Below are 24,786 nucleotides of genomic sequence, written 5' to 3' on the forward strand. Positions count from 1 at the left end.
GCTTTGTTATCGCCCCCTAGCGGTTGGTTTGCTACACTGCAGCGCCGTGTTTTGCTTCAGGCTAAAGGAATATGGCGGAGAGAGAGAAATCTGTAAACGGACTGGAGCTCAGCAAGGTAGGATGTTCTCAAAGCAAATACACTTGACAGTGTTTACTGTGGGTTGGGTACAAATTGCATGAGTGTGATGAGTTAATTCCAACGTATAACACGGGTTGACTGATCTGTGACGGAATATATTGCACTTACTAAGCTCATAGCTCCCAAAGCTAGCTAACTAGCATTGAAGATGCTATGTTTTTGCACAGCAGCAGTGACTTTATGATGGATTTGTGAGGGGAAAGTTGCTTGTTTTAGTGTTATTTGGCTCAGTTTGGGATATATTACTAGCCGCTTTTATCCAACACAATTCCACCTTCATAAATTATGAGCATTGGATCTTGAATATTTTTCATTCAGTATCGCTCTCTGGTAGTTTGTTTTTAACAATGAGTGAAGGTGAAAGTAAAACTAGTCTTGCGATTTACTTGAGGATGATTGATGCTTATCAAGTTTCACAGTTGTAGATGTGATGCAGAGACGATTTTGCAACGTGATATATTAATTTGTCTCGCTAATGAGTTATTAAACACATTTAATCCTAATTGTATTTTGAGCGTCCATGCATAATGTTTATTATGAACATGCTGCAGACATGTTACTCTGCTTTGCACCATTTAAAAAGTAAAACTTATTTCAGTCTTTCAAGTCTGTACGATGTTTTCATTATTTCATGTTTTGGGTGTTTCTTCAAAACCATTTAAAAAGTAATCAGTAGGGATATTATATGACGATTTGCACTCACAACTGTGGTATTTTGCACAATTGAATAAAAAAAGTAAATATGTTTCCCCTGTTAGAGGCACATTTGAGCTATTTTAAACATGAATGCAGTTAGAGAGGACATGGAGATAGATGGAGTGAGGACAGAGGAAGCAGAGGACTTGAGTAAGATGGAGGGTGACATCTCGCTGTGGCAACCCTTGAAGAGGGAAAAGCCAAAACAAGATGATCATGATGTTATGGAGCATTCCTCATTAGTGACTGATAGAAAAAATTGCCAGTTTGTTGATAGTTTTTATTTTAAATACTATTAATCTATAAGGGATGCTCCGATCAGGTGTTTTGGTGCCGATCACCGATACCGTTCACAGATACGGATCACATGGATCGGCTGTAAATATTTTGATTTAGTTAAGATGAGTGAGTGCTACTTGCTACGTGATCTGGAAAATTTTCAAGACCAAAAAAATATAAAACTTGCAGGCACAATGCAGCAACTATTCAGTCAAAAGGACAACTGAAAAACATTTACCGGTAAATCTACATTAAAACATTAAGGCTCTCAATAGGCTAAATAGTGCAGAACGTTAAATAAATCTCAAAACATTGCTTAAATATATATACCGCCGGACCTCTACAGGCTGCAAAGGTGATCATTTTTTGTGATCGACACTGAAAGGCATTGATCTGTATCAGCTGATCACATACTTTTAACGGAAATTGGCCAATCAAGATCGGTGGTGGTGATCGGAACATCTCTACTCTATATATTTACAATAAAATATAAAAGGAGACCAAGTTCAGCAGTGCAGTTGGTTAGCGTTGCTAAAAGTGAGCATTTTATGCACATAATTATGGTATTTTATGGCAGAAGTTCAAAACAGAATTTCTCTGTGTTGTTGCTTAGGAATGGCTGGACGCTGCAGACTGCAGAGCCGAGCTGCTCCAGTACCTGAAGGAGCATGTGCCACAGATCTTCTGCCTGAAGAAGGAGTCCAGCCCTCAGGAAGAGGAAGCGCTCACGCAGAGCCGCCTGCTTTACCCTCTAGAGTGTTTTCTGTTCAGAGAAGACCCTGAAGATGGTCTGGAGACGCTAAAACAGGGTAGCACCTCCTCTCAGCTTTGCGGACGTGTGTTCAAAGAGGGAGAGACTGTCTACTCCTGCAGGTCTGAATGAACCCTCAAATCTGCTGTAATACGTTGTAACTACAGTATTTTAATTTAAGGTGAAGGAAAAAAATAACTGCTGCTTATAGGGAACATTTTAACTGCAAGGGTTAAACACTAACGTGATCTCCTGCATTTATTTAATTTCTTCAAACATGGTACAACAAGAGGTTGTGGTTGTCACACCCTGTAGAATAACAGGTTATTGGATGAAATGTAAAGCCACTAAGGTCAAAGACATAATTGAAGCATAGAGGCTTTTTGAGATCATCAAGTACGTAAAGTGAAAATTATTTGACCTCAATGGCGTTTAGTTTGACAGAAATCTAATTACGCTGCAACAACACAGGCTAAGTGTTGAATAGTTAATGAGTAAAGATAAAGGTTTCAGTATTATGCCAACTCTTTGTAATGATGTCAAATATAATCACTCTCTTAGATGCAGGGATTTTTAAAAAATACATATTTTATGTCTTGTCCAAAAACTGTGATTAAACATAGATTCCCAAATTATTACTGCACTATACAATTTTGGATGACAATAAAGTTTATATTATTATTATTATTATTTATGTTAGAGACAATTTTGTAAGTAGTAAAGAGGGGAGTGAGGGTTTGTCATGAGCAATTATAGACACTACAATAATAAATTATATAAATTATTCTTTTTATTGTTATTTTAGTTTTAAGTAGGAATCAGGGCAGCACGGTGGCGCAACTGGTAGAGCTGCTGCCTCTCAGCGAGCAGGTCCTTGGTTCAAACCCCGGTCCAGGGGCCTTTCTGGGTGGAGTTTGCATGTTCTCTCCGTGCATGCGTGGGTTTTCTCCGGGTACTCCGGTTTCCTCCCACAGACCAAAAACATGCATGTTAGGCTGATTGGTAACTCTAAATTGTCCCTAGGTGTGAGTGAGAGAGTGAATGGTTGTTTGTCTCGTTTGTCTCTATGTGGCCCTGTGATGGACTTGCGACCCGTCCAGGGTGTACCCCGCCCCTCGCACAGTGATTGCTGGACATGGGCACCGGCGACCCCCGTGACCCAAAATGGAATAAACGGGTAAAAGAAAATGGATGGATGGATGGATGGAGTAGGAATTATGAGTGATGCAGTGATTCAAAAGTGCAATATCCTTCTTGACTTTTTTTTTTTTTTTTAACTCAAATACAAAAAAGTTTTCGTCTTATTTCAGGGACTGTGCCATAGATCCCACTTGTGTTTTCTGCATGGACTGCTTCCAAGATAGCGTACATAAAAGCCATCGCTACAAGGTTTGTGTTAACATAAACAATCATGTTCATCCTGAATTTATTTCTTAAGTTCGCAGCTTGTATAATCCCTAACTGGGAAGTTATGTAAGATTTCTGCTTTGAAGTTTACACCCTAAGCATCCTTTCTTTGTACATGTCAGTTCCTTTAAAAAAAAACTTGCCCTGGTGATTCACTTTTGTGTACTGTATGCTAAAAACTTATAAGACCTTATATTTGGCCTGTGGTTAATAGTCACACACAGGCTTGCTATGCTGCACCTTGTCCCTGCACCCCCCCCCACTGTTAAACAACACGTAATCACCCATTATCTCAGTCCCAATGACTCATAAATTTGCCTGCTTTTTTTTTCCTTCTCCAGATGCACGCATCATCAGGCGGGGGGTTCTGTGACTGTGGTGACATTGAAGCCTGGAAAATTGGTCCTTGTTGCTCCAAACATGACCCGGGAGCAGCCACCGCCATGGTAACGGTGAGTTACATAACGGAGAGGAAGACGGGATGTGGGAGTTGAGTCCCTCTCTGTGTCACTGAACCCCAGAATGCTTATTTTCCCATCTTATTAATGAATCCTGGTTTAGCATGTGACTCGGAGAAAGAAAAACTGAAGCACTTCTTTGCAGGCTACTGCCAAGAGAGAAAACCCAGCTTGAATCCAAGAAGGTCTGGGTAGCTTCTCTGCAGCTTCTTAAAAGTTACTGAGCTGTGTACAGCTGCTAAAGCCGACCGGCTTGGCTCTGAGCAGATGTTTGCCAGACCTCACTTTGCTCATGATTGTGTTTAAGGTTAGCGCTGATAAGATCACGCTCAGGGCTTGTGAGCAGACATGTAGCTTGACAGCCCTGTGCCTTTTTTCTGTAAACAGCAGGTGGTCCTGTTAACAGCCCTAGCTTTATTCTAACAGCTGGCTTTGTGTTTGCTAAACCAAACCTGAACCTATGCTCAACAAACACTAACAAAATACTGTGGTGTTTAGTGGAAAACATGTTTCCATGGGATTGGATATTAGGACTGGGCGATACGGACCAAAATTAATATTTAAATATTTTAAGAAAAATGACATTATACAATTTATTTTTCTTTCCATAAAGTATTAACAAAAATATATTTCTGAGTCAAAGCTTTGTCACAGATGTCACACAGGCACATTTATTAACAACAGCTGTAACTCTACAAAATAAACGTCTAAAAAAACCCAAAACTATTTACATATATTAAAGCTTGTTTTTTTTAGACATTTATTTACATACATTAAATAATAATCCTCTTCAGCTGCGCCGCCTTCACGTTAGTAAGTGTGTGTGAAGCAGCGTTGAGGGGCTGCTTGTATTCAGCGAGGGAGGAGGAGGCTGTGTGAAGTTGGACTTGCAGAAAAACAACTACTGTACACAGATTTTCAAGTCCTACAGTGAGAGGAGGTAGCGCCACATTAATAAAGCAGTGGCTAATCATATCGTTAAAGACACGGTCCTTAGCGGCTAACAAGAGAGCTAACTTTAGCCGTCTAGTTAGCTGGTAAGGACAGTGTCTTTAATGATATGATTAGCCACTGCTTTAATGTCGCAACACCTCACTGTTCCTCTCATAAAGCACAGCACGTATAAACGAGTTTTGACCCGTGGATTGTTTCAGGGAAGGAGGCTGAATTTTGTCGGACCTGCAGCTGCAGTTCACACATGCTTCATACTCCATTTATAGCGCTGTTTTAAATGGGGGGAAAAGATTTGTAGTGCTGACCTTTTATCGGGACTTGTTTTCAGCATTGTCTACAGAAAACATTTTTCTGCTTCTCATCTGACAATTTAAATCCAAACCATCTCCGAAAGAACAGCCATTGTTTATCTTTTTGCTCAGCAGCAGCTGCTCTTCATATATCTCCCGTGCTTACTTGTGCTAAACGTCTCCCGCTCACCTCCTGGAGAAGCAGGAAATGGTGGGGAGTGCGCGGCTTAGGGGCTGGGTTTGTATTCAAGGAGGGAGAAGGAGGGGGCCGTGTGGGAGAAAGAAGAGCAGGCGGATTTTCAAGTATAATGTTTATATTGAAATAGTCTCATCTTATATCGCAAAAAAAATTATATCAATATTTTTAAAATATCGAGATGTCGCCCATTGGATATTGATGCTACATGGCCAGCTGCTTCTACTGCTTCTATAGAAAATACATATTGACATATTTACTCTCATGTCATTAACTTACTGCTTATAAAGATGGGTGCTTTGGTCAATAATATTACATACAGTTGGTATATTATCATGATGTCATTGAGAAACGTTTCCAGCTGCTGACAAAAGTTTTAAGTAAAAAAAGCAAGAATCATCTTTTTAATTCTGCTCAGGATGACTGTATGTTGGAGCCGGAGGTATACGAGCGTGCTGAGAAACTGTTCCGGATACTGCTGCGCTACGTCACAGACTTCTTGGTGTGGGAGGAGATCTTTGAGCTCCCAGCTGAATTCCAGCCTCGGTGCGGCCCGATCACATCAGAAAGTGTCGTGTCCTAGACTCAAACTGAACAGTGCATTTCTTGATCCTTGCAGGGTGAAAGAAAATGCGTACTACTGTGTTTTATACAATGATGAGCACCACTCGTACGACCACGTGATCTACACCCTGCAGCGGTCTGTCCACTGTGGTCAGGCTGAAGCACAAACACACACAGCTCTTATTGACAAAGAGGTATTTTCTTATTCTATGACTTTCACTTTGAATTGTTACAAAAATAATGAGGTCATTTCATCTTGTTTCTTTAAATGCACTGATTATTGAAACCAGAGTCGTCCTTTCTGTGCTGGCTGTTATTTGTTGAATAGGGTCGGCGGGCAGTAAAGAGAGGAACCTTACGCTCCTGTCAGCAAGCAAAAGACTCAATCAGGGTACACCTCTTCCTCTGGCTCTACTAATTTATATCTTAATTGCAATAAAACTTAACAAATACCTGTTGCATTTTAAAGAGATCTTCAATCCATTCTTTGCTGTATTACAGTCCAACTCCGAGCACATTTCTCTGCAGCCACTGCGCGTGGAGATCCTTCATGCGACTATAATGGCTCATCAAACGTTTGCGCTCCGCCTTGGATCTTGGTTTCAGAAAATCATTGGTTATTCAGGTGCTGCAATTTCATAAATCACAGATACGTTTGCGTCACCGTTGGGTTTATTTTCATGAGTCACATCTGCATTTTTGTGCTTACTTTGAATGTGTTGTTGGGTGCTTGTGTGTCCTCTGCAGCGGGCTTCAGGCAGGCCTTCTGCCAGGTGGCGTTGGAGCCAAACACAGACCGAGACGGACCGTGTCTCATCAGCAGACTCATGCTGCACGATGCCAGGATGTACAAAGGTAAGTTGGCTCCTCTGCTGCAACATTATCTTGTCATAGTTTGATAATGACTAAATTCAACAATCAGAAATGTTTTATGTATGTCTTTGAAGGAGCTCGCAAGATTGTACATGAGCTGATTTTCTGTAGCATGCTAATGGATGCTGAATTCAAAAGGCTTTTTGCTATTGAGTTTACAAAGGTAAGCAAGAATCTACTTAATTTTGTATGTATGTACACATATATATATATATTTGTTTGTAATTGATCTATTTGTCCTGTTCAGCACTACAAGCAGCTGCAGAAGGACTTTATCATTGATGATCATGAAAGGAGTATATCCATCACAGCTCTGTCTGTTCAGATCTTCACTGTTCCCACATTAGTGAGTCTTATTTCCTGTTGGTAAATAATTTATACGGGATGAATTTGTGCTTGGACTTCTCAGCTTGCAGCTCACTCATAGTCACGACGCTAAAACAATTGTTTTCGGACATCTTGTATAAAAGCGGAGTTGATAAAGAATTGATCTTTTATTAAAACGACTAACTTTCAAACACTATACCAACGTTATTTGTCAACCTTAACCTAGATTTGCTTTTACTGATTTCGCAAAGGTTTTTTTCTTTCAGTTTTTAATTTGTTGTTCTATCTAAACCATGACTGCTTTGACACTTACCGTTACGCCTCCAGATTGAATACTGTTATTAAGATGGTTCACAGGTATTGCATCTTATTAAATACCTCATTTAAATGTGTTTTAATGTATTGCACATTCCTGTTCTTGCACATCTATTCTCTCTTAGGCCAGGCAGCTCATAGAAGAGTGCAACGTCATTAAGGTGATTGTTGACACGGTCATGGTGCTGCTGCGGGGACATGTCGATGGCAGCAATCACTTTTTCTTCCTGGGCTACAACTCTGACAAGTTCTCACGCATCCAGATTGTTTTTCACGACCTCAGGTAATTTATTACTTTTAGCTCCTAAATTTTGTGGGTTTTATCTTGATATATATTTGTGTCGCTCAGGTATATCCTAATCAGTAAACCATCAGTATGGACGGAGGAGCTGAGGGAACCGTTCCTGGAGGGATTCGGTGTTTTTCTTGCGTTTCTCAAATGGATGCAGGTACAAACTACTTCAGTCAATTCGTTATTTAGATATGGTCAGCGTGTATGTTGGAATATGTAACCATGTTATCTTAACAAACCTCCATTTGTTTCGTTATCAGGGTATGGAGGAGGTGAAGCGGCAGCTTGGTCAACATATTGCAGTGGAGCCAGAATGGGAAGCTGGTTTTACTCTCCAAATTCAGCTTCGTCACATTCTTGCCATGTTTCAGGATTGGTGTTCTTCTGATGTGAGCTGCTGTCAAATTAAAGCCTAAATTAATCTCAATGGCTCAACTCTAGTGATGTTTTTTCTGGTTTTCCAAAACCATCAGCAAATCTGAATATTTCTGCTGATTATCTAAAAGCAATTAGAAACAAACGCAAACATGTAACGCGTTGACTATGAAGCTTTTAGTTTAACGCAGGCTTTCAGAACACTGTTTCTGCACTTTGTATGAACAGAAGGGTAGAGGAGAAAAGTAGCTGTTTTCAGTTTTATATTATGTTTGCTCCCCCTTTAGGTTGAGCTCTTGCTGCTCGCCTTTAAGCAGTGCCACACAGTCCTGATGCAGTGCAACAACCAGCCCTTCCACAAAGAGGCCACAGACTACTACATGTGCAAACGCATCCTCCATGTTCATCCGTATAAAGTCTCGCAGGAGCCGGTCAGCATACACCTGCCCATTTCCAGGCTACTGGCTGGTAGGAGAACTTTAAGAGAAGCAGTAATTTATGATAAATACAGTCGGAGAACTTACTGCTCTGTTTTGTGATTTATAGGTCTGTATGTACTTCTGTGTAAGGCAGGGGCAACTGAACTTCTTGATAACGCTGTAAGTCTCACAACAAAAGAAAAGACTAAATAAACTACAGCTCTACAAAGCTAATCTGATCAAATCATTCTGTAGAGTCTAATCAGTGCTTTATCACATTCATGCACCGATGGGACACACATCGGAGGCAATGAGGGGTTTTACCCAGGAACACTTCAACGTGACTGCTGGTGGAATTGAACCCCCAACTCTCACATTGGAGGATGACCACTCTAACCACTCTGCCACAAATGCCTAATATAAAATGATCAGCAAGTGCATGCTCATTTTTGTGTTTCCTAAATGAGAGCTTTAACTTGTGTCACTGGGACTGTTTGTCTTTCTGTCGTAGGAAAGCTACGACTTCACTCAGCTTGCAGAGCAACCTCTGCGCTGTGTGGTTCTGGCTGCACAGGTCTCAGCAGAAATGTGGCGAAGAAACGGGCTGTCATTAGTCAGCCAGGTAAATGACTTTCTTTTTACTTTACCTTCTTTATATTTAATGTCATTCTCATAAAGTTAATCATATTTTTTTTTCTCTGAACAGGTCTACTACTACCAGGACGTAAAATGCAGAGATGAGATGTATGATAAAGATGTTATCATGCTGCAGGTGTGTGTCGTTTTTTAAAATTTTTATTATTTTTTAAATTTCTTATTCACATTTTTGTTTTTGCAGTGTAACAAAATCTGTAACGTTTTATATTTTCTACAGATTGCTGCTTCCAAAATGGATCCCAACCACTTCCTCATGCTGATTCTGCTGAGATTTGAGCTCTTTGAATATTTCAATGGAAGTCAGTTAATCAAAGATCAGGCAAGTGAGAGCAGACTAATTATTCAGGAATAAAGATGATTACGCAACATTAGTTTTAACAGTAAAATTCAACTAAATTGTCAGGATGAGCTGATGCAGTGGAACCGTTTGACGGAAGAGATGCTCTACCTGCTGATTGTCATCTTTGGTACAGTCTGACTTTCTGACAAGTTTTCAGTGTTATTTAATTTAAAATAAAAGATTTAATATTATAAGTGTCGGGTTTCCAGGTGAGCGCTATGTTCCTGGCATCAGTCAGGTGACCAAAGAGGATGTGACGATGAGGGAGGTCATCCACCTCCTGTGCATTGAGCCCATGGCTCACAGCACCCTGGTCAAAAACCTCCCAGAGAACGTAAGCTTCATTAAACCTAAATTCATAAGTTATAAAATGCATTCAATTGTATTTAGGAGGAAGGAGCTATCACAAGACTTTTTATTTTTTAGGAAAACCATGAAACAGGCCTGGAGGCAGTAATAACTAAAGTTGCTACTTTCAAGTATGTCGAGATAAAAAAAAACAAACAAAAACAGCGCATGTGTTTTTGCTTTGAAAATATTTTTTGTGCACTCTTTAATCTGTGTATGATGTCTGTTTTTAGAAAGCCGGGTGTGTCGGGACATGGATTATACGAAGTAAAAAAAGATTGTCTGAAAGAATTTAATCCTTTCTTCTACCACTACTCGAGATCTCAGCATAGCAAGGTAGTGCAGTGTCTGAGATTCAAAGGACTCTTTGTGTAGAGTGGCTTTTGATTAAATTAAGATTTGTTTTTAATTATTGCAGGCTGAAGAATGTCAAAAGAAAAGGAGAGCTCAGGAGGGTAATGATAAAGGTGACTGACAGGCAGCGTTGTCTTTAAAAAGCAGTTTTTAATGAGCTGCATTAACTGTGTTTCTTTTTCTTCTCAGCGCTGCGTCCTCCGATGCCACCAGACTTTTGTCCAAATTTTTCCAGTATAGTGCGCCTCCTCTGCTGTGATGTTATTGTTTATGTCCTGAGAAACATCCTGCAGAGAGCTGCAGAGGACCAGCCAACACACTGGACCGAAGCCATGATCCAGAGGGTACAAAATATATTTCCTTACAAACCATTTCATTCACGAGTGTGTTACTGAATTCAAATGCAACATGGGAATCCCCACGCAGGCCCTGCACCTGATTGGTCAAGCTTTGCTAGAAGAGAAAGCACAGCTTGAGAATAACTCTGTAGAGGAAGTGACCTTTGACTTCAGCCTTAAAGCCCGCGGTGAGTTAAAACAGCCACTTTTATCGACTTTGATAATTTACCAATCTAAAAGCTTTGGTTAGCTTCTGTGACACAAAGCGTGTGTTCTGTACTTGCAGTTGTCGGTTCCGAACAAGGGATGTCTGTGTTTCTTTTGTTGTCAAAAATCAAAGCTTTGCCTTCACTTGAAGCTCAGAAAGACATGATCATATGGCTTCTGCAGGTAGGCCGTAGATAATGTGATGTCATATGTTGAATTTGGAGTAAATGGATTTAGCTGTTGCATTAAAACTTTCTTTTGTATGCAGGGGCACAGCATAGTTATTTTGAGAACTGTGTTTATAGACAAACACTGTAGGATTTAACTGAAGTTATGTCTCAGTTCCTTACTATACTTTGTAGGGATGCACGATATTATCGGCATGGTATCGGTATCAGCCAATACTAACTCTAAAGTTCAATATCTGACATCGGCCATTCCATCAAAATAACTCACCGATATTAAAGAGGCTGTTTTTTTATGACAACCCTGTGACAAGGATGCCTGCAGTGACAACACAAAGTGACGATGTCACGCGCACCTACCTGATCTGATCACAGCGGAGAGGAAGAAGTCAAAATGTTGGCAGTGTGGAAGTTGTTTTTTCGTTGAGGATGTCCGATTCTGAAGATTTCTGGACTATGTTGAGCCTCGCTACATCGTCCCCAGTCAGAGATATTTTTCCGACATAGCCTTACCAGAGTTACAAGCCGTCATTTCCAACGTCATTGAGAAACTAATAGCCAATAGCACTTGGGCGAGTTTTACCACAGACATTTGGTCGTCGTGTTAGCCTCGTTAGCATGATCAGTCTTACGGCACAATGGATAGACAAACACTTTGAACTTAAAAAGGCTGTTCTTCATGCACAAAAGTGCAGAGGATCTCACTCTGCAGCTAGGAACCTGGAACAAGCCTCCACAAGTGAGACAGCATCGCAGGTGACTAATACTAATAAATAACATTTAACACTTTTCATTTAATGTAAGTTAAAGCGCTATGCATATCATATGGCTGTTACTGAATATATGTCAACAGCTCTTACAGCTGTTACACAATCTTTGTAGCAAATAAATGAGCTATAAAAAATATTGGTGTCAGATATCGTCCAAAAATCCAATATCGTGCATCCCTAATACTTTGTAACAATTGCAAAAAGTGCCCACTTTTTTTGTAAAAAATGAACATATTTCAGTTCATGATCCAGTTTAAACTATTCATTTAATCAGATTTTAAACAGACGTCATCCTGTAGTGCAGAAGGACGTTTGTTTTATTGTTTTATATGATTTTGATTCTTCTAGATGTTCGAGATTGTCAAGTGCCTTAGAGAGAAGTCCAGTCCTATAGTGTCAGTGAGCATGGAAACGAACAAACCAGAAGAGGTAAATAAAACAATTATGAATAAATTCAAAAATCTATGGTATAGATGGGGCCGAGTGTGTTGGTTCCTCAACCATTCCGACTTGTCCTTCTTTAATCCAGAGTGTTCAGGACAAAGATAAAGCTGAGAGGAAACGGAAGGCGGATGCAGCGAAGCTCCACAGACAGAAGATCATGGCCCAGATGTCGGCGATGCAGAAGAACTTCATTGAATCAAACAAAATGCTGTACGACAACATGCCTGAGAGCGGGGCACAAGGAGAACCTGCCGCATCTGCTGAGTGGTGAGCAGAGCCCTTACAAATTTTCTATCAAGCCCGGATTCAAAAAACTCATTCGTTCATCAACTCATCAATCATTTAAATGATTTAAATCTGCTGTATTTTGGGTTCTGTTTACTTCTTCAGCTGTGCCATGGACCAGAGGGAACTTTGCATAGCCATTGGGCCTCAAAGAGGGCCCACCCCAGCTGAGCGGGAGGTGCTCACCTGCATTCTGTGTCAGGAGGAGCAGGAGGTGTTGCCTCTGGCACCAGCCATGGTGCTGACTGCGTGTGTCCAAAGATCCACAGTTTTGACACAATGCAGAGGAACAATACCGCCCATGAAAACAGATGGTAATTCTTCAGTAACTGATCTCAGTTGACTTTGTGAGAAGCTGCACAGTGCGTGGGGACATTTGGCAAACATGTTCAATGTGTTTGTCACTTAAAAGGGTCAGGGACGTATCCCCTCTTCATGCCTCCTGAACTTGCTGTGGGGACGAACACTGGGAGCTGTGGACACGTCATGCACGCCACATGTTGGCAGAAGTGAGTAACTAATAAATAAATAAACAGAGCATTATAGCGATGGCGCTCCTCTTAACTGGCTGTTATGCCATCATTCACTCACTTGCTTTCTTCCCAAGGTATTTTGAGGCAGTTCAAAATACCACCAGGAACCGGCTCCACGCTGAGCTGATTGTGGATCTGGAGAACGGAGAGTACCTCTGTCCTTTGTGCAAATCTCTCTGCAACACTGTGGTCCCTCTCATCCCATTAGAGCCACTTACTTTTAACTAGTAAGGCTTTTCCTTCTTTCTGTTCAGTCTGCAAGACTAGGTTGTTTGAATGAAGGCAAAGAGAATAACCTTTTTTCCCTTTGCAGTGAAAATTCAGAGATAATTGGACAGAATTTAACGTTGCCTCGATGGATCCAGGTCCAAACTGCCAGAATTAAAGGACTGAAGTCGGTCTCTCAGGATAACGGTAAGAAAAGCTACACATTTTAGGAGGAAAAGTTATTGTCACATAGTTGTAGATAAAGAAAAGATTGATTTTGTTCTTGTTTTTCATCTCATTTTTCTTGCAGACTTGAATGTGGATGGCAGTAGTGGCGTTAGTGGTACCGCTGGGCTGTGTGCTGATGGCCAGGCAGACTTTCGATCCATTTTGTCTTACGGAGTACAAGAACCGTGAGCGAAACCATCAGCTCCTTCACTTTGACTCAAGTCTGTTTCCATCACATATCCCAATGATTCATCTGCTTTTGGTTCGTAGGAGGAAGTTCTCAGACAGCATTGCAGAGATGCTGGTTGTGTGCGCCACCACGGTCCACAGAGTGGGCCTGAAGACCGCACCCAATGAGCTTTGCCCCCATGTGCCCCTCATGGCCTGGAACACATGTGCTTTTACCATTCAGGCCATAGGTAAGAGAAGATTTGGCTTTCTTTATGTTTTTATTTATGTGCACATTTATTAATACGTAATTGCTTGTCTTCACAGAAAACATATTGCAGGAAGAGGAAAAGCCACTGTTCGGATCCTTACAGAACCGACAGGTTGGATACAACATACATGAAATTAAAAATAAATAAAATAATGTGTGTAGATTTGGAGAATGATTTTTGTTTATTTTTTCCTGTTTTTTTTTTTTTTTTTTTTAGATTGCAGGTCTGAAGGCGATTGTTCAGTTTGCAGCATCACAGAGACTTAAGAGCTCCCAGGCAGTCATCCAGAGGCACTACGCCGACATGATGGGCGGTATGTCGTCTGATGTTTAGTGTCTGGAGTGGGTAACAAAATCTATTAGAAGATTGGCACCAGTTCTATAATGGATGGTACCAAAGTATTGAAATTATCCATAACTAAATACTGTTATTGTTATTATTAATAAAATAAACTACTTTCCATTAATGGTAACAAAGACTGTGTTGCTGTATTTGCATATTGCCCTTGTAAAAGAGATTAATAATCTCAATGGATTTCTTCCTGGAAAAATAAAGGTTTAAATAAATTTTAAAAGAGCTGCTGGACTAAGACCGTTCTGATTTATAAGTGTTTTTACATTTGTTATACCAGAGTTTATAGTCTGTTTGTCTTTGGTAATATATTGAAACAAAGCTTTAAATGTTTGTAATCGCAGCACACACATTGGGTGAGCTACATTTTTTCATTTTCTGAGAGTATCAGAATTCATAAACTCTCCCTAACCTGCATATCACTTATTCTGCTAATAATTGTGTAGGGTTTTTTATTTTTAAAGCTATAATGTCTCCCTTCAGTTTTGCTACCTGTCCTGAGCCGACAAAACACACCTTCTATCCTGGAAGTGGACTTTTTCCATCTTATGGTAGGTCTTTCTTGATATAAAATGGTCACTTTGTCACCTTTTTTTTGTGCTGAACCTTTAATGCAAACTGAAATTGGCAAATATTGTACACAATAAAAGGAACACCCAAATTCTAACACAAAATTAGGAACTTTTTATGTTTTAGGACCCTAAAATGAACCAAACATAGAATCGATCATATCTGGTTCATGGATAACGTAACCCTCTCATGTCATTTTCTGTTAGGTGGGGCTGGTGTTGTCTGTACCTTCACTGTATCAGGAGGAAGGAGTGGACTTACAGCCGTCTGCTATAAGTTCTGCCTTCAACAACCTGTACATCCTCCACCTGGTCACCATGGCTCACGTGGTGCAGGTTCTCTTGACTTCCACAGGTACAAAACCCCTGACATGGTTTGATCCATTAATGACGTTCACTGAAGCAGTTCTAAAGCTACAACTGGAATCAACACACAATGAGGGTGATCATGTTGAATTTTAAATAATGTTTGTTTTTTTCTTTCAGATTTCCCTTCTGTGGGAGTTGAAGAGGAGACGGAGGAGGGGAGAGCAGCAGCAGAGTTGTACACTACAGTTTTGCAGCACACGGGACGGTACGAGCTGTTTCTTATCAAAAAACCACAACTGCCTTGTTAATGTACTGGAACATGTTGTTCTTTTTGTATTCCCTATTCCCATTATTTAGCACAAAAAGAAACAACCAACATAAAATCTGCCTTCTTCGTATCACATGCATAAAAACCGTTTTTAACTTCTTGCGTGCCGTTTGCTCTTCAGGCTGATTCCTGATTTGTCCGGCAGCTCCGTGGCACAGAGGGTAAAGATGGGAATCGAACCCTTTCTGCGCAGTGCTGCTCTTTTCTTCAATTGTCTCACAGGAATACAACCACCAGAGGACCTGTTTAGTGCATCTGGTATGTCAAACTGCAAATGTAATGTACTTTTCAAGTACAAAATATGAAGCTTTATGTACTCAGGCGATGTTTTCTGTCACAGTTTCCCCTCAAGGACACATGGAGGCACTATGCAGCTACTTGGCTCTACCTTTTAATGTATTCCAGCTCTTTCAGGACTACAGGGACACCATTTCTCCTCTCCTTCAGAGGTAAATCAAACTATTCATGCACCTTGTGCAAAAATAGTCCGTTTTGTAACTGTAAGGGTTTTGTCTTACCTAGGTGGTGTGGAAGTCCATTTATAACCAAAGCCCTGAAAGGCAAAGCTCAGATTGTCAGGTTGGAGCTTCACTCCTGCAGTTTTTTCTGCTCCTGTTTTGGCTTGTAATAAGCCTCCACCAGTAGCCATTAATTTATTGAATTCTTTCTATAGATATCCAAGGAGAAGGAATCGTTTGATTGATCTTCCTGAGGATTACAGCACTCTCCTCAATAAAGCCAGCCATTTTCAGTGAGCGACAAAAGTCTTTTTTTAATTCGTTGAATTCCAGTCTGCTGTAGATGTTCAACCTTTCTGTCTCGTCCGTCTTCAGGTGTTCAAAATCTACCGATGATGAGCGAAAGCATCCGACTCTGTGCCTGGTTTGCGGGGCCATGCTGTGCTCGCAGAGCTCCTGCTGCATCAGCCAGCTGGACGGGGAGGACGTGGGAGCGTGCACGGCCCATGCTGCTACATGTGGGGCTGGAGTGGGCTTGTTCCTCAGGTTGTTCAGCCACTCTGCACATTAAAGATCATTTAAGATGTTTTTAGCTCTGGTCTTAGCAATTGTCCTGTATGTGTTGAAGTAAAGGAAGTTTGCTTTAATATCATCAGGATAAGAGAATGTGAAATTGTCCTGATGGCAAGCAAGACGCGAGGAAGTACGTACCCAGCCCCTTACTTAGATGATTATGGGGAGACCGACCCTCATCTTGGGTAAGAATATAATCTCGTCTTGAATCATGAGCAGAATGTCTAAAACAATTGTCATGGATGTAATGGAAGTAGTTTTTGTGCAAATAAGATTTTTTTTTTGTCTCTGAGATCATTGATTTGTTAGCGCACCTGGCTCGTCTATAAAATTTACAGAAATATTTAGGACAGGTTTTGGTATTTTAGCTAGAGCACTTTGTGGTATATATGGAGAGAGATTTTAAGGGTTAACTTTCAGCTTTTACTTCAGACTTTTCACATTTATTTTATGTTTTCAGGAAAGAATCAAACATAAAACGCATCCTTACTGTCCCACAAGCATCAAACTTTGATGTACTGTGTGTTTTAATGTCTTTTTTTTAAGAACATTATGAACTGTGCCAGCTGTTTGATGTGCAGTGACTTTTATTTGATCAAACAAAACAATCTTTGCTGTCCATAAACCCAACGGTTTTTCTTTTCTTCTTCCTTGGCGCACTTTTGATTTGTCCCGATCACCTCAGACTGGGAACATCAGCTACGGTTTCAGAGCTGCTATAACTATAACTTTCATTTTAAATATTAAGCTCTTGTCAAAGCTGCTCAAATCTCCAGCCATGCCCATTTTGTCAGCTTCCAACACATCAATGTCCAAAAGGTCAGGGACTCTGGACAGAGAACGCAGTGTCTCCTCTTGTTCTCAGATGAACAATGCCTTGATCAGAAGTCTATAGGGGTTAAAAGTTCACTGGCATAAGTGGGAGCCCGATTATTTAAAGCTTCAGTGACCAGAAGGGAGAGTTTGAGTTGAGTCCTGAGTTTTCCAGGAAGCCAGTGTAGAGAGAGGATCACGGGGGTGATATGAGAGTCAAACATGCTCTTGATGAGAACTCTTGTCGCTGAGTTTTGAACTAACCGTATATGAGAAAGGGAGTCTTAGTTTAAACAGGAATAAAGGAGTTACAGTTAATATATTTTAGGCCTCATTGTATTTTAATGCACAAGAGGAATTAAGTATTTCTACGGGTCCAAACTCAAATTCACTCAAAGGAGTTCCTTTTATTGATACTTGTATTACAACATAGAGAATAGGCCTGTCACAATAACATATTTTGCTGGGTGATTAATTGTCTCAAAAATTATTGCGATAAACGATAATATTGTTTGAAATTTGACAATAAGTAATAATTATTGTCAAATTTAAGAAGACGTTGATTTTTTAATTGTAGTACCTTTTTTGACCACCGGATGGCAGTATAAGACTGTTTGAACCGAAGGATGGATAGTGAGGGAGCGAGCAGTGCTTCTCTTTGAAAAATGGGAGGGAGGCTCCTTGACGTGACATGGACTGTCTCTTCTTCCTTTATTCGGTTCTCAAAATGGTGGACGCTCTGTGTGGTTTGAGCTCTTTAGCATAGCATCTTTCACACAAAGCTTTTAATAAAAAAAATCATTAAATAAGTTCTCAGCTTCTATTTGCAGAGAAAAACAACTTTTTACATGAAGGCACAAGTTTCAACCGTGATTTTTAGAGCTTCGACAAGACGGAGGTTTTTTTCCCGAGGTCGACCTGTTAGCTTAGCTCGTAGCTTAGCTTCTCAGCTTAGCTGCTTTTAACGATCCAAAAATACTATTTGATGGTTAAAACAGATTTTAAAGAGAAAAGAGAAAGGGAGGGGTCAGTGAAGAGCAGCAGAGTTGAGTCTTTTGTCATCCAGTGTCTTCAGTAGAAAGAGAGAGACGTGAAGAAATGATAAAGCCGATAAATGAAAACGAGGTTGATAATTTTCATTTATCATGCGGTTAATTGATTTATTGTTTATTGTGACAGGCCTAGTAGAGAACAGTCAAAACTAAACCTAATCCCAGCCATATGGTATCAAGGTCATAAAGATATATGTCATGATGTCCGATTTTTGTTTTTCAGAAGAGGCAATCCTTTGCACCTTTGTCCGGATCGCTACAGGAAGCTGAACCAGCTGTGGCAGCAGCACTGCATCCTGGAAGAAATCGCCCGCAGCCTGGAGGTGGTCAATGTTATGTTTGCCTTCGAGTGGCAGCTGGTGTGATCATCGCACCAGCCGCGGCGGCCAGGAAGTTACGAGCACAGCCATATATATATAAAAAAAAAACCCAGTTCTGTTCTCGGTTCAGGCATACTTCTACAATCAAAGAGGCCGATCCCTTCCAGAGAGGTGGACCAGTCAGAGATGAAAAAATCAGATTGGTGTAAAGGTAACCCAAGCTGCCTTGTTTCAGTTTGATTACCTGTGGTAAGGACGAGTGATGTTTTCAAATAAAGTCAAACGCGCATTTATTTTTAGTTTATGGCTTTGAATTTTCAGCATTATGTATCATGTTTAAAAACTCAAGATACTTTTATTCAGTTGTGTTTTGGAGGACGTTGAAGGGTCTGAGCATGGTCAGAAATCAGATGTTTTACTTCCACCTCTTAGCTGTACACATGTTCTAAGTTATAAATGTGCATCCTGCTGTCAACTCTACTCATGTATAAACAAATACGCAGTGAATAAAACCTATATAAATCAAACGCTATATTTGTCTGCATCCAGAATCAGTATTTTAAAAGAGTTTATTCCTGCTGATTCACAGCCTTTTTACCCACAAAATTAGGAAATATTCAAATTGTAGTTAAAAATCTAGCAACTTTAACTTTTTCCTTTTGCTATGGTAAGGCCATTACCTTGAAATGTATTAAAGGCTTTGCCATAAAACGGTTGAATATGTTTTTGTTGTTTGACAGTCCTATATAACTTCCAGGTTAATAATAATAATAAAGACACAAGCCTTCTGCTGAGCTTTTATTCCAGGTCACTAACCTCTGAAAATGAAATGGAAGACGTGTTACTTGTACAATAAAGAAACGGTCCATCTATTTTTGTATTTTGCCATTTTTGCAATAGAATCAGCTCCAAGTTCAAGTTAGCGCAATTATGCGATGAATTTTTACATCTTAGCCTTAACTGTATTTTATTTTATTTGTTCATTTGTTCAAATTGTGGATAAAAAGTGGCCAGCACACAACTTTTCTTCCAACCAAGTCGATGAAAACTTTTTTCAGCTTTTTGGAGCTCATCCCTTTATTAGATGGAGAAACCCAGGTTATAGTGCTGAGGCACAACTTTTATTAACGAACGATCAAAGAAAATAAAAACAATCCTGGTTTTATATCTTAATATATTCTGAAGCGTCAACACACTGATATTCTGACTCACAAATTAAAACAATAAACCAAGTAAATTTGTCTCAAATGTATCAAACCTCAGATGTAATCAGCCAGAGAAGGAATTCTGTCTCACTTCCTAAACCTCTTAAGATGTAAGGAACCATTACACCACATGAGACCGAGGCAACAAGATATAAAAATGTAAAGTTTACAGCTTTGTACAGAAAAAAATGTAAAGTTGTGACATTTACAACCAAAAGAAGCATTTTTATGACGTCTATTTCATTTGTATCAAGTCAATCATAAAACGAGATGCACAATGCATGATTTTACACTAATATGGCTCAGTTTTCATTTTTGACCAGAGGGATGTAAATAACCAAACATAGGCTGTCTTGTATACTTTGCTCATTGACAAATTATTGAAAATATTTAATTTTATTTACTCTTTTTATTAAAAATGCCCACTCATTTTGCACTAACAAATACCAGTTAAAAAAAATAAATAAAAAATTTAAAATTTTGGTTGAATTGAAGTGATCCAGTTTCCCGAGTCAACAGCTGCAACAAATAGGGTTAAACATGTTTTTTTTTTTTTTTTATTTATCTAGAGCAATAAATATATTTGAATAAGAAAAAACAACTTTTACATAATAAATTTAGTCTCCATTTACTAAACCCCAGCTGAGGTGTAGGGTTGGATTAGATAAAACCTGAATATTTAACTTGTATATTAATTAACTCGTTTGAGTAAAAGGTTATTTTGAGACATAAAACATAATTTCCTAATTTAAAACATTTGTTCAAACACAGTGGTCAAATTATTAATTATTAGTTACTGAAATGTTTCACTGAGGCCCTGATGTAAGCTCAATCATCCAGGTAAATCACAAATATTTTAAACAAGTGATCTGGACAGACTTTTCTTGGTTTAAACGTTTCGTCTTTCATCCGAAAGACTTCGTCAGTCTGAGGCCTGCCAACAAACTCTGTCATATAAATAGCACCTTTTCAAAATGGTTCAATCCAGTCAGCTGTGGTATTTCAGAAACCAGCTTTTCACGTGTAAAAGAGGACCATTAGTCGATCAATCGATCAGCAGTGCATAACAATCAATCGTTAGAGGCCTGATGGCCACATGCTATTCACCGAACCAGCCTGAAGACAACCCGGCCGAAGTCTTTCGGATGAAAGACGAAACATTTCAACCAAGAAAAATCTGTCCACCTTTATTAACTTTTTTTTTCTTTCTGACAAACTTCAGCTGACTTCTGTTTTGTGTTTTGGTGGAACATTGTCTGGTCCGTAATGCGCCTTGGACGTAGATGGGACGTCAATGTTGGGGTCTCCGTTGTTGCTCCCGCCTATCTGGTTGCTCTTGCCGAGGTTCTTGATGATATTCATGTTGGTGCGGGCGGTTTCCATCAGGCTGTTTTCCAGCAGCCAGCCGTCAGAGTCAGAGTTGGGGTCCCCCTGTCGCAGCACGTTCTCCAGGGAGGTCTGGAGGTAACGGACCCCTGTAAGCACTGACAGCTGGAACAAGACGGGGACATCCGTGAGATGACTGACGACAAAAACTGGATATGCTGACATTTTGTTCTCAAGGAGCCCACTTTGATGTTTCCATGCCAACAGAAAATGTTCCTCACCTCAAACATCCAGGTAATGAGGACTGTGAGTCCGATGGACTGCATGATGTGGGTGTAGTAGTCCAGCAGAGCCTGGCAGCACCCTTTCATCCACAGGTTCAACTCCTCTCTCTGGTGCTCGTAGTTGTAGTGGGCAGAGTTGTTAGTGATCTGCTGCTGGATGCAGGGCCGGGGGGAGTTCAAGTTACAGCAGCTGAAGGGAACTCCATCCATCAGGTACTTCCCCTCCACGTTACTCCTCAGTCGACTGAAGAGAAAGAAAAAGGACTCGGTGCTATCAGTCCCAACGGCTTTGGACAACAAACACACATAGTTGCATCTTCCAGTGTACAACGTTTTGTTGTGGCTTTTACCCAGTGAATTTTAGAGCTACTGACCAACATTTGTGTATGGTTGTAGCTAAAACTGACCTCCAGCACAAATTCTGAGAGCTGATTCTGCAAGGTTTTAGTTTAAAATGTTATTATCTATTTGGACTAACCACTGCAAAGATTTTATTAATACTTGCAGGAAGTGGTCATTAGATGTACATCTGCAACTGTTAGGAGCTAACCCAATTCAAGATGGCCACCACAGCCAACTGAGTTTAGAAAACAACGTCTGTAATTCAGTCACTTCATCAGATATTGGGTTAAATTTAGGTGTGATTGTAGCGGAGACTCATTCCCAACACATACTTTAAGTGCACCTCATAGCAGGATATTTTTAGCTTGGAACTTTATTATTAATTGACAATCCAGTTTGTCTGTTTGCAAATTTTTTTATATGAATGAATATATTTTTATGGAACATTCAGGAAGTAATATAGAGGTTTTCATGTAAAACTGGTCAACCTTTGGAGTCAATCCAATTTAAGATGATCGCCACAGCTAATCGACATTAGTCAAAACAAAAATGACCATATTTTAAGGTACTTAATAATAATGTACATATTCACTAATACAAACTGTTTAATCTAAGAAGGCGAATCTTTGCTTTAGACTTCGTATTCCCATTAAAAGTGGTACAATGTGCCTAAAGTCTACAGTTTAACATCTAATCTTATTGTGTGAATGTTTATGAAGCATTCACACTATTCTGATCCATTTTTCGTCTGCACATTTTTTGGTGCCGTTCTTATCCCGCAATTTTTGTGCTATTTCAACAAAACGTTCAGCTCTTTCAGGACAATCCTGCTATGACTTGTTATTGGTGCATCTTTAGCTTTTTGAAATATTTAGCTTTTTCTGCCACTTTTTTTCATTAAACAAATGAATTGAGCTTATTTTACATCCTTCAATTATTTAGATATGTTTACGACCTTTTACTGCTTCTTTTACATTTTGTTCTGGTTCAGCTTCCTTGTTTCAAATTCAAACTTTTCAGCTACAGCTATTTCAGCAGTTTTTTTCAGCTGTTTGTGCTCATTTCAGATTCTTTTTGCTAACTACAACATTTTTGTGCTTCTTCTGACTTCTTTTTGCTAATTTCAGCTTGTTATGCTCTTTTCAGCTTATTTCTGCAAGTTTTAGCTATTTCTGCTATTTCAGCTACTATTTAGCTGTGTTTATGCTAATTTATGCTTTTTCAGCTAATTCCGCATTTATTGCACTCATTTCAACTTTTTAAAGCCTAATTCAGCAAAAAAGCTCTCTCCACTTGCTTCTGCTAATTTAAGCTTCTTTCTGCCTTTTTAGCTACTTTTCAACAGTTTTTGCTCATTTCAGCATTTTTCCCCAGATAATTTCCAATATTTTGTGCTAATTTCTGTTTCTTTAAGCCTAATTGGGTAAACATGTTTCTTTCTTCTTTCAGCTGCTAAGCTTGTTCTACTTGTTCAGTGACCTTTTTAGCATTTTTAAACTAATTTCAGCTGTTTTCAGATAAATTTTAATTTTCTTGTTAATTTCTGCCACTTTCAGCCTAATTAACTTCTTTATGCTAATTTCAGCTTGTTAGACTCCTTTCAGTTTTTTTTCTGGTAGTTTCACCTCTTTCAGCTACCTTTTAGCTGTCTTTGTGCTAAATTTAGCTTTTTCAGCTAATTCCACATTTTTTAGCTCATTTCACCTACATTTCAGCATTTTTTGTAGCTAATTTCAGCTGTTTTTCAGCAAGTTCTTCAGCAATAAGCATTCAGACTGTATTTTCGTAGGAAATACAATTTCTCTAGTTTTACTTGGCATTGTCCTGATGGTACATGGCTTTAGAGTGATTCATCTTTTGTGCACACTTTGGGTGTTTGTGGCATCCTTCACTCACTCTATCACTTCTTTTTTGGACATATCCAGGTAGCGGTTGCTGATCCACTGAATCTGAAACCAGTCTCTGTAGCCGTGGTTTCCACAGCACTGGAACTCTATCTGCAGCATGTCCACCGTGCGCTTCAGGAAGCAGCGCCCTGGTGTGTCCGTGTCCTTATAAAACCTCATGGCCTGGGTCAGCCCCAGGTTCAGAGACTCCTGGAGCTCCCAGTGCGTGCTGTAACACATCAGAGCCCCCACCAGCATGCAGAAGGTGAAGAAGAAGGTGCACACAGTGTAGGGCAGCATGACCATCTTCCAGCGCAGGAACTTTGTGGTGTCCACGCAGTCATAGCAGATCTTCCCACCAAGGAAGTTGATGGCACAGGCGATGAGACCCACAGCTATGAGCATGTTGGGAACATACTGGATATCCCTCTCAGCCATCAGCTCCCCTCGCTTGTTGATCTCCACCTTGAGGAAGACCCCCAGGCTGAACAGGATGGCCCCCGTGACCACCGAGATCCAGTTGAGGATCCACAGCACCTGGGCCAGCTTGTCCCTCCTGGTTTTGGTGAACTTCACTTTTAAAATGGCCATAATCTGTCCTCTCTTCAGTTATTCCTCTAAATCCAGAGTGGGATTAAAGGTGGGAGACAGGTTGAGCTTTGAAAAGGAACAGTTTATCCTGCAGGGGGTGTGGGGGGCCGAGGGGAGGGGGTTTGGTTGTACGATTCCCTGAAAGTCCTTTTGTAAGCAGCTTAGCCTCATAGCGATGACTGATGTACTTTGGATGCCACATTATGGTTGTACTGTTGCAAAACTACAAAAAAAATACACATATTTCTCTAGTTAATTTATTTATAAGAAAAGCATTGCTAAAACAAAATGTGCTGACATTTGGCAAATCAGAAAGATCAATACGCTGCCTTTTAAATCCAGAGGAATCAAAGTCTCCCAAATGAACACTTATAAATCGAAGAATATTCCTGTACTCACCTTTGTGTTCTCAGCGTCCACCTGTAACACCTGGCATCCCTCTCACCTTTAACTCTGTTTATTTTTGCTCGTAGTGACACAGACAGCACAGAAGCAGCTACAGATTGAGATGAGTAACCAAGACCTGACCCTCCTGCTAATCCCCTTTAATCATTAATCAGCCCTGGGCCCCACTGCGGATTTGGACCCACCTTCTGTCTCCTATGCAAATCTGACTGTCTGTGAAAGTAATGCTGGATGATTGTTGTGTAGTTTTCTTTACAAAGAACATCACCAAGATTGCATATTTTACACCGGTTGGCTCTTCG

At 40.0% G+C, this 24,786-nt stretch overlaps 2 protein-coding genes across 2 annotated transcripts; one reads left to right on the forward strand and one right to left on the reverse strand.

Moving 5' to 3' along the window:
* The first annotated feature begins 17 nt into the window (after nt 1-17).
* ubr1 (ubiquitin protein ligase E3 component n-recognin 1) lies at nt 18-18,830 on the forward strand. Its single transcript, XM_037695169.1, has 47 exons — nt 18-116; nt 1,729-1,988; nt 3,177-3,255; nt 3,615-3,725; nt 5,590-5,717; nt 5,791-5,929; nt 6,064-6,126; nt 6,237-6,360; nt 6,483-6,590; nt 6,683-6,771; nt 6,856-6,954; nt 7,376-7,533; nt 7,600-7,699; nt 7,803-7,931; nt 8,205-8,385; nt 8,464-8,516; nt 8,848-8,958; nt 9,043-9,108; nt 9,211-9,312; nt 9,397-9,460; nt 9,543-9,667; nt 9,760-9,812; nt 9,915-10,017; nt 10,100-10,148; nt 10,225-10,379; nt 10,462-10,561; nt 10,660-10,763; nt 11,884-11,964; nt 12,065-12,246; nt 12,370-12,578; nt 12,677-12,773; nt 12,872-13,024; nt 13,111-13,211; nt 13,315-13,417; nt 13,503-13,651; nt 13,728-13,783; nt 13,889-13,985; nt 14,507-14,574; nt 14,800-14,947; nt 15,079-15,166; nt 15,351-15,487; nt 15,570-15,678; nt 15,752-15,808; nt 15,903-15,980; nt 16,063-16,233; nt 16,344-16,445; nt 18,349-18,830. The coding sequence occupies exons 1-47, from the start codon at nt 72-74 to the stop codon at nt 18,488-18,490; spliced, it is 5,226 nt and encodes a 1,741-aa protein (XP_037551097.1). The 5' UTR covers nt 18-71; the 3' UTR covers nt 18,491-18,830.
* A 2,038-nt stretch (nt 18,831-20,868) lies between these two features.
* On the reverse strand, nt 20,869-24,079 carry LOC119427861 (photoreceptor outer segment membrane glycoprotein 2). Its single transcript, XM_037695516.1, has 3 exons — nt 23,499-24,079; nt 21,258-21,504; nt 20,869-21,141 (listed from the first exon to the last, which is right to left on the reverse strand). Exons 1-3 carry the CDS (start codon nt 24,077-24,079, stop codon nt 20,869-20,871), a joined length of 1,101 nt encoding a protein of 366 aa, XP_037551444.1.
* Between the last annotated feature and the right edge of the window lie 707 nt (nt 24,080-24,786).

Source organism: Nematolebias whitei, chromosome 21, assembly GCF_014905685.2.
Source record: "Nematolebias whitei isolate Nwh7 chromosome 21, NemWhi1, whole genome shotgun sequence".
NCBI classification, from domain to species: domain Eukaryota; kingdom Metazoa; phylum Chordata; class Actinopteri; order Cyprinodontiformes; family Rivulidae; genus Nematolebias; species Nematolebias whitei.